At 29.7% G+C, this 9,658-nt stretch overlaps 1 protein-coding gene across 1 annotated transcript; it reads right to left on the minus strand.

Annotated features, from left to right (window-relative positions):
- Positions 1 to 2,685: 2,685 nt before the first annotated feature.
- Positions 2,686 to 4,055, minus strand: LOC113383134 (ETS-like protein pointed). Its single transcript, XM_026621383.1, is given in 3 exon segments — positions 2,686 to 2,733; positions 2,735 to 2,862; positions 2,865 to 4,055. Coding segments are annotated over 3 exon segments (1,266 nt in total). The 5' UTR covers positions 3,955 to 4,055.
- Between the last annotated feature and the right edge of the window lie 5,603 nt (positions 4,056 to 9,658).

A 9,658-nucleotide genomic window follows, 5' to 3' on the forward strand; every position in this document is an offset into this window, starting at 1 on the left:
TTAAATGGCTTCGGATTATATATAATTGCTTATAAACGAATCGCCGAATCCAATGCGATTGATTGTATATATTGATATTTCTCCTAAGCCGGGACCATAATTGCATATCTAATGGCGTATAAAGCGATATATAAATGTATATATTGATATTCCTTCAAAACCATGCCATAATCATATTTAAAATAGCGTATAAAGCGATATATAAATGTATATATTGATATTCTTTCAAAACCAGTACCATAATTATATATCTTATGGCGTATAAAGCGATATATACATGTATATATTGATATTTCTCCTAAGCCAGGACCATAATTATATATAATAGCGTATAAAGGAATCCAATAAGATTTCTAGATTCATAGAGGCGATTGCATGCAGCGCCTCTATGTAAAATCGTTCCCAGTTCGTGAGGAACTAACTTCAAACGTTTGACAGTTCTTGCGTGAAAAGGAATCCAATAAGATTTCTAAGCCATGGATCCACGGATTTATATACTGTTTTTTCTTTATATATGGTCTAGCTGCCGTAGTTTGTATGGGAATTGGATATATAAATGTATATTGTGAAATATTAGGGGTTTATTATTGTTAAAAATCTTCAGAATTGTTGAAATGTGGCCCTGTTACTTCTGCTACCCTTTTGACGTTGACAGCTACAAGCACGTGGCGGACAATTTCTTGCAGTATTATAATGCTTTAATATTTGAAGTTTATTTGTGTAGTGAATATTAATACTGTTGCAATAATAGAAGGTTAAGAGTCTTGTACAACTTTTAATATTTGCAAATATTGTATTAAATGCCTGTTTCCATTGTAGGTCTTTAAAAAAAGTAAGAACTTGAATCAAATAGGATGTATTGGTAAATACATTGATAATAGATGCTAGTGCTATTCAATTTCACTATTTTCCCAAAAATACAAAATAAATAGGGAAACAAAAAATATGCATAGATCATCAGCTTCAAGTAAGTTTTGTAACATTTTATATATTATTATGACTGTCAAGTATTAAAGCCGAAAAGAAAGTGGAAGCCAGTGTACAGTATAAGTTAAACCAAATATAATATTAAACTAGGTATATTTAAAGCTTGTATAAAATACATATTTCTAGAATAAAATATATGCTAATTCTGACAGTTTTCGTTAAGGCACTACATTTTCAGATATATATTCTTCATGCTTTTAGAACGAAGCAAGAAATGTACAAATAACAATCTCTCCATACAATGCTTCTCATAACAATAAGTTATAACTTTCAAATAGAATATGTGTGGCATCATAACTTTAAATATCTTTGGATATAATCATTCTGTAAAGCATCGATGCTTTTTTTTTCACACCACATTGCACATTCGTAAACATTTATATATTCTATTGCTTTGTTCTCAAAACAACGTTCTTAATAATCCTACAGAGAGAATATGATCTTTTATATCATTTAAATATAATAAAAATTCAGGTATATAGATAAATGGAAGCCATATTATACATTCTATAATAAATCAATATATTTTCATTCAATTCAAAAATAACTATTGCAGATATCTCGATAACATTAATACTTAAACTTGTAAATTGCTTGACCCTAGTTTAATAAAGTTATAATAAAGTTTAAATATGGCTACTCAAAATACAAAGATAAAACTAAAATTACATAGATTACATAAACATAACTTAATTATACACCACTATAGAAGACATTTTTATAAAATATCTAATCTTTCATAATTCAGACTATCAATTTATTAATTAAATACTAATTTATTTTATTGTCGTCCTTAAAAAGAATGGTCATTCCATTTATGACACTTAACATATGCAGTACAAAATGTGACTTTATTTCATTACTATAATATTAATGAAAATAATATTTGTCGTGTTGCATTTTTTAATTGCATATATTATGATAAACTAGTTTTTATCCAATCCTTAATATATTGATTTCGAGATCAATGGAAATAAATAATATGTATGATTTATAAAATTTAATAGGGAACTCATTAATATTGTAAAGAATAATGTTAATGATATTATTCGTTGTTCACTGTAATAAATAAAATTTTGCTTAATGATAATCTGAAACAAGAATTATGATTTATTTGTTATCTATTATAGATTAACTTTGTAATTTATTACTTAATTAATGAAATTCCCCAATTTGATTAGGATATGTTTGATGATAATTAAGGTGGTTATATTTACTTATGCAAAAAAGTGCATAATTAATTTGAAATTCTACTTTGTCAGTTTTAGGTTTTGCTAACATTAATAAACCAATTTGAAATTGGTCAGCTCTATTCATATTTCAATTAATCAATGCTATAACAAATAGTATCATTATTCGTTCAATGAATTGCTGAATATTAAAATATCTTAGTAACCAATTGAATTGATTCATACTAAATGTATGTAAAAATTCTAGTTTAGAACTTTGATTATCACATAATAGCATATAATTATTTATATAAGCTCAAATAGTCCTTTCTTATACTTAAAGTTCCAGTATCGATATAAGGCACACCTTATTTAAACAGATAATGAACAATAAATCAACTACTTTGCAATATATAGCCTTTCTTAGTCATGGAGATTATCTTAAAGCCTAAATTTATACCAATCACATATAAACTTAATATTTCAGATTTGATAGTTTTTTATATAAAATTCTATGACTTCTATTTCTTCATTCTTCGCCATCTTTATGTTCTGGTTTCAAATCGACCATTGCATGCTAACTCTTCAGGAGTATAGCCCAACAAATTTTGTAAATCACAAACAAATCTGTAAACGTATCTCTTGCCTGCAGTTTTGTGGATGATATTTTTATCATAATAATACCTCAAACCTCTCGATAATTTTCATAGTTCATTTTTGGTTTATTCTTTCTTATTCCCCAGCGTTTTGCCACCTCATCTGGGTCTGTCAGCTTGAACTCCCAGCCATCACCAGTCCATGAAATAAATGCTTGACAAGTTTTATCAGTCAACAATTCTAATAAGAATTGCCATAATTGGATTGGACCTGATCCAGTAAAACATGGCCCTTGAACAGGTCCACTTGTGTTGTTAAATTGGTTCATTGGTTTCTCCGGTAGCTGTGTGTATGTTGGTTCTGGTCCAGGTTGTTGATAAGGCACTGATGGAGGAGATGGAAAGCCATAAGGATCCGGGTAGCGTTGATAAGGATTTGTTTGTTTCTGGAAATATTTTTCTTGCATGTTATAAAAATCTCCTCTCGTTGGCTCAGGATATGGATGTTGCTGATACATGTTAGTTTTCATGTGTGCAGCTGGTGGCTGATATTCATTAGAGACCGCACATAAGTCATCAATGGTTCGTAAGCCATAAGCTGCAGCTTCTTCCTTCAAAGGATACCCTCTATGCATGGGCATCATCAGGTGGTAAGGCGATTGGATTGGTTCTGGGTACATCCTTTGTGGTCTTGGTGCTTGTTGTAGGAAGGAAGACATATCAGGTGCACAAACTGATTCATAAATATCAGACGGCACATTTTGTAAAGATGTCGTAGTTTCTAAATCTTTCTGCAGGATTTCTAAATGCTCCCACAAAATTTCACCAGTAAAAGGAGGTGCTCTGGCCAAGAAATTCTCTCTTCCCAAAGCGCACATATCACGCCCTCTCATGCGGAAAGATTGAATTGAAATACCTTCTAAAGAGAACTCTTTTGCAGCCCATTTTAGCCAATGCGCGACATGATCCTCTGTCCACTGCCTGGGGTCTTTGTTGATACATAAAAACTTCTGTTCTTTCTCCCACGATGCAAATGAGGCTTTCAAGGCTTCTGACATTTTCTTATTTGTTCCCGGGGTTAACGGCGGAACTTGGGCAGGAAGTTCCAGAGATGCTTCTTCGTCGGAGAGGTCATTTAATGAAGGCACTTTGCGAATTCCACGTTGCTGAGTGATCTCCTCGGGTTCTTCTTTCAGGATCATATTGATTGTGGGGTCTTCAACATTTTGGGTGTATGAAGGTAGGAAGGTGACTGTTTTACGCAGTTTTGACGGTCGGGGCGCTTCGTAGAATGGCACTTCTTGCAGGTGTAGTCTGCCAAGGCTTCAAAGGCTTCTTGGTCCATTTTGGGAATTGAAATTCTAAAACAAAAAATAGACAATTATAATCACATTTGTTTTTTTATTTATATCTGCATTCATGCATTGTAAAAAATTACCAGTAGCACTACGTTGTGAAAATAAAACTTAATAAGTTTTCGTGACATTTTATGGAAAATATGGAAAGATTCTATTACAGAAGCTACATAAATCGAAGGTGAAATTCCATCGAGTTTTATGTCTCAATATCGAACCATATCATAAATAAAACAGATCTCCGCAACGCTTGGTTGAACAATATGAGTATGATCACAAAAGAAATGTACATAAAATATTCGAATTCGCGACCACAAATACGAAATACGTCTGGAATAAATTTGGCCGATTCGTCTTGGACGTCGCTTTCAAAAATAAAGCAGTTAATTGAATTTTGCAAAACTTATACTACTTTTTATCATCACTTCAGAGATTAATTTAAATCGCTATCTTCACTTGTAAATATTCAAGAGTACCAATTATTGATATCAAGATGTACGATATTTTGATTGATTTTCATAACGTTGAGATTGTTGATTTCGAGAGATTATTTATTTTTAACTATTATGATATTATAATAAATTTTCTATTTATAGATATGATACAAATTGTTTTGAAATGTTTTAAATATAGAAAATGTGGTAATATTAATTACTATATAGTATGATGTAACTGTAAAATATTTTATCTCAGGATTTTATCAATTTTTATCGTGCACTCTTTTAAGAAGGTTGATAAACATCATAATGTAATACATGATACATTCAAAAATATTTATGTTATTAATTATTATATAATAATGAACGTGACGTTAGGAGCACTCTCTCAAATATATGAACTGGTCCATAAAATTAATATTTTATTTCGACGCATTGGTTGTTCAATCAACTCTTTACAAATCACTATAACCAGAACAAGTTTAACCAACAAGCAAATTGATTCATCATTCACCATTCATAGATCTAACAGAAGTGCTCCAATCAAAAAATATTTACTCTAGGAATATATTATCGGTTTAAATGTCTGATACAATACGATATTTATTTATCAAATCATATTTATTTGAATGCATCGATTAAGATGTAATTATAAAACTTCTATCCACCAGAACGAGTTTAATTCTATAAGATCTGTTGGGAATCTTCTCATTGTGATAATCCGATCAGTCAAGGCCAAGGGGGTCACTAACCCGGGTCTCATTAAAGTCTTATTTCAAGGCTCTAAGCAAATTAATTTTATTTAATATCTCTGATGTACTGCACTGGCTAAGGACAGATGTCAAACGATAAAAATGAACACAAACCTCTGTATGTATAATCTTTCGTTTGAACTGGCATAAGCGCTTGTGTAATTACGATGCAGAAGGGTTATTATTAGATTCGAGGAGCAACATGGTCGGTTTATTTACAATGTTACTCGTAAATTACGTCGCAGCTTTTGAAATCATTTTTTCCAGTAGCTAATTTTCAAATTAGGCAATCTTTGGTTAGAAAATATAATGATAAAGCTATATATTGCGATTCGGAAAAAATAACTAAAACCAACCAATCAATGATAAAAAATTGGTGTTAAGGACAATGCATCTTATTTTTATTGAGTCCTAGAATGAGTAGTTTATGCATTTAAAATCATATTGCAAACAGTATGTTTGTATGTTAATCCTTTCCACTCGCGAATTGCGAGATTGGCGGCATCCGAGTGGAGAGGGTTAATGTATGTAAGGCTTTCATCTATATTTTCTCAAAAATTTAAAAGCCATTTGACGAAACTCGATATGGACTCTTATATATGTGGAATTCTTATTTATTATGTTGATTATTTATACACATAGTTTGCAAGTTATACACATAGTTTGCTTTCAGACAATTTTCAGTTTTACAGAAATAAAATAGTAAGCGTCAAAAGGTAGTAATCATCCATTTTAACACAATAATATTCTCAAGGCGTTCGATTAAAGTTTAAAGTCCATGAATAATGCATATTTACGTACAACTTTGTCTAAATGCAGACATTTATACATATTTATATGACCTTCCAATCATTCAAATAAAGCATCGCAAGAAACGATTGCAATAAAATCAGTAAAATAAAAAAATATTGTTAAAATGATGTTTTCATAAGAAGTTATTACAAAAGCTTTCATAATACTAAGTAACAGATGATATATCATTCAGAGGAAGAAATGTAAGTGCCATGATACATTTTCAAATGGCACTACGATGAGAAATTGCTGAGTATAAAAATAAAGGCAACATAAATGTGAAGTAACTTGGACTTCATTAAATAACTCGGGCAGAAACATCATCGTAAAATGACTGAGTGAGTTATTAAAGTGCTTATAAATACATACATCACGTATAAAAAATATCCATGAAAGAAACTGCAGTGTATTATTAAAGTTATAAAAGCTATTAATGGTTAGAAATCAATTGACATGAAAATAGTCATAATGCAAAACAAAACATGTTAACATTAAAACGAAAACGCACAACTTGTTTGTAGAGCTTTTTTCGTGCAGAAGACAATTAATTTTTCAATTCAAATAACACATCGACTTAACAACATGTGGAATTTTACTTTACTAGTTGTGAAACTTGTAAATGACACTCTGCCTTAAGTAATAATTGACTAAATAATCAACTTAGGCAATTAAAATTGAGATTTAACTACTTTTGTAATTGTGACGATAGAATTTTGAACAGCCCATTAATTCAACTTTTTGATTTTTTATAATCACACCAAATTTCATAGGCCTGCAATATTTTAGGATATTTTGTTAGAACCATGGACATTAGAATATGGAATAAAATCATACAAGGTATCAATAAAATTGTCAAATAAATGCTTCAACGATTCATCAGAAATAAACATCCTGCTAATCTTTACCAAAAACAAATTCAAAGTTTAAAAAAATGGCTTTTGAATGAAATTGATATCGAAATCGGTGCAGAGGTTCCCCTCACAAATGATCAAATTTTGGCACATTTTGCCAATTTTGGTCTCAAAAGATTCAGAATGACTTGAAAAATTCGATCAGGTTTTCAAGCGATATCATATGCTTCTCTCGTGGATAGTTAAAAATATTGATATTAAATATTTATTATCATCAAAAAAATATAAATAATAATGTTATAAAATACATAGTAAAGTATGTTTTAATTCGTGGATGTGTATATATATAATATTATTTAACAAAAAAGTCGTATTGAAGTCAGTAGTGTTACGTTTCAATTAATTTATTCATATTTCCTCTCCAGTTCATCTGCACCAACATTTATGAAAACATTTACAAAATTTGTTTTTCCTTCTATTTCCTGCCTAGAATCATTTTACTTTATGGAAAATACTATTGAATTGTCTATAAACTGTAACTGCCATCGTTTTTATGCCTCTTCATAAATATTTATTCGAAACTGAATCGATGTACAATACATTGTTTCTCATGCAAATATTTTATGGAATTTTGTAAACGTTTTGTTGAAGAACTGAGAGGAAAGGAATATTCCATTAGTTGATGAATTTGGAGAAATTTTGAATAAACAAGGTGGAGATGTAGTTTGTTCGAATAGTTGTTAAGAAATGTTTGTAATAAATATCATTATGGGAAAGGATGTTTTTTAAAAACTAAGAAGACAACTCAGCTCAGTAGTTGTTCTTTCTAGTTATTGACTTAATTATTTTTGCAAAAATTCTCCAAAGAGCTAATTTCACTTTACTATGTGTTATATGAGAGTCTAATATCCCTACTGCATGATATCAGGTTAGCTTGGTAGTATATCGAATTGGGAACAAATAATTGCTAGACCAAGTCCTTACCATGGCAAATCACCTTTTTTTTCTTTTTTTTAATCGATTTAGATGAGAAGGTCAGAAATACGTCCAATATATAAAAAATCGTTCTCTATTGTTTAATTTTTATTACTAATTCAAATTATTTTTCAAGAAACTTTTACGATGCCAATTATACGATAAAAATTTTATAGTCCCAATGGCGTAGTAATACATTAAAAATATCGCTTTTACTTGCGCACGTGTTTTAAAATAATTTATTTTCACCAAGATAAAACGTTGAAGTATAAAATTTTATATAAAAATTGATTAGAATTATCTTCATATTTAACATTGACCTGATTAGAATGACTGATGCTCGTCTTGTCGTATAATTAATCTAATTGGTCGTAATTGCTATTTATAATACTGATTTATATATTGTAAATAGGTCTACACAAATAATTTATAGTGCTTTGAATTTGGAATTTGAAGTTCTGAATATTTTTCCTTAAATTTTGAATGTAAAATTATTATCAACGCACTTTAATAAATGCAAATTATTTAATTTTCTAAACTGTGTTAACATACGCAATTTTGTTTATGCGTAAATATGTTCTCAGGTTACAAAGGTGTCATTAAATATGTTAATGAGTGCATTTCATTATCGAATCAGCAAATTGAGAAAGAAATATTTCATTCATAAACTTGTACACGTGGTTTCATTCATAAAAGTTAAAGAAGTCGATTCATAAACTGTTTTAGTAATTGAACCGATTGTAATAATATATATAGTACTATAATATATATATGTAATATATATTTTAATAAATTTGCAATTTCGAAAAATGGATTTAGAATTTTTTAAAAAAAAGTATGCTATTACAGTAACATTAATCTATTTCCTCAAGATATAAAAAAATAATAACTAGCTGTAAGTGGAATTCTGTCTTGAGGCAATTATGGCATCGTGCCTTAAGGCAAATTGCTGGAACTTCCCGCACCGTAACGAAATGTTCGAGGATTTCTAAAGTATATTAGAACTATAGTCAGAATTAAAAATAAAATCTGAAATATTTTCGATATACACAATACTAAAAAAAAAAAAAAAAAAAAAAAAAAAAAAAAAAAAAAAATGGAACAAAATTTTTTTTTCAAAATCAATTATTTTGTTAAGACAAGCAGAAAGTTCTTTGAATCATTTAAATCGGACGCTTAGTTCTCTCAAAAACTGCCATTTTTTACATATTTAGCTCCGTATCTTCGAAATGGCTGGGCCTGCCTTTGCCAAAAACTAATAAACACTTCTCCCAATCATTACTAATTGAATGTTTTTTAGATCATTCAAATCGGATACTCCGTTCACTCAAAAATTCAATTTCTATTTTCTGCACTCTTTGCTCCGTATCTCCGAAACGGCTGGACCTGCCTTTGCCAAAAACTAATCAGCTCTTTTCCCAATCAATAGGAATCGAATGTTTTTTGAACCATTCAAATCGGTTGATCCGTGCGCCCTAAAACGTGACTGGAAATTTGTATCCACACATACATACACACACACACACACACACACACACACACATACACACACACATCCATTTTTTCTGAGGTATGCCAAAACGTTCAGAAACCTTCAAAACGTCGAGAAATGTAAAAATTTTCAATTCCGATTTTCGGCCCATTACAATAACTTACCCTACGGGAAGTTAAAAAATAAAAAAAATAAAAAAAAATTAAAAAAACAAAGAAATAAAATAAGAAATAGTATAAAAAATAAGAAAAA

The sequence above is a fragment of the Ctenocephalides felis genome, unplaced genomic scaffold (assembly GCF_003426905.1).
Source record: "Ctenocephalides felis isolate EL2017-DRISC unplaced genomic scaffold, ASM342690v1 CF-g0.4_SCAFFOLD_03570, whole genome shotgun sequence".
Classification (NCBI taxonomy): Eukaryota; Metazoa; Arthropoda; class Insecta; order Siphonaptera; family Pulicidae; genus Ctenocephalides; species Ctenocephalides felis.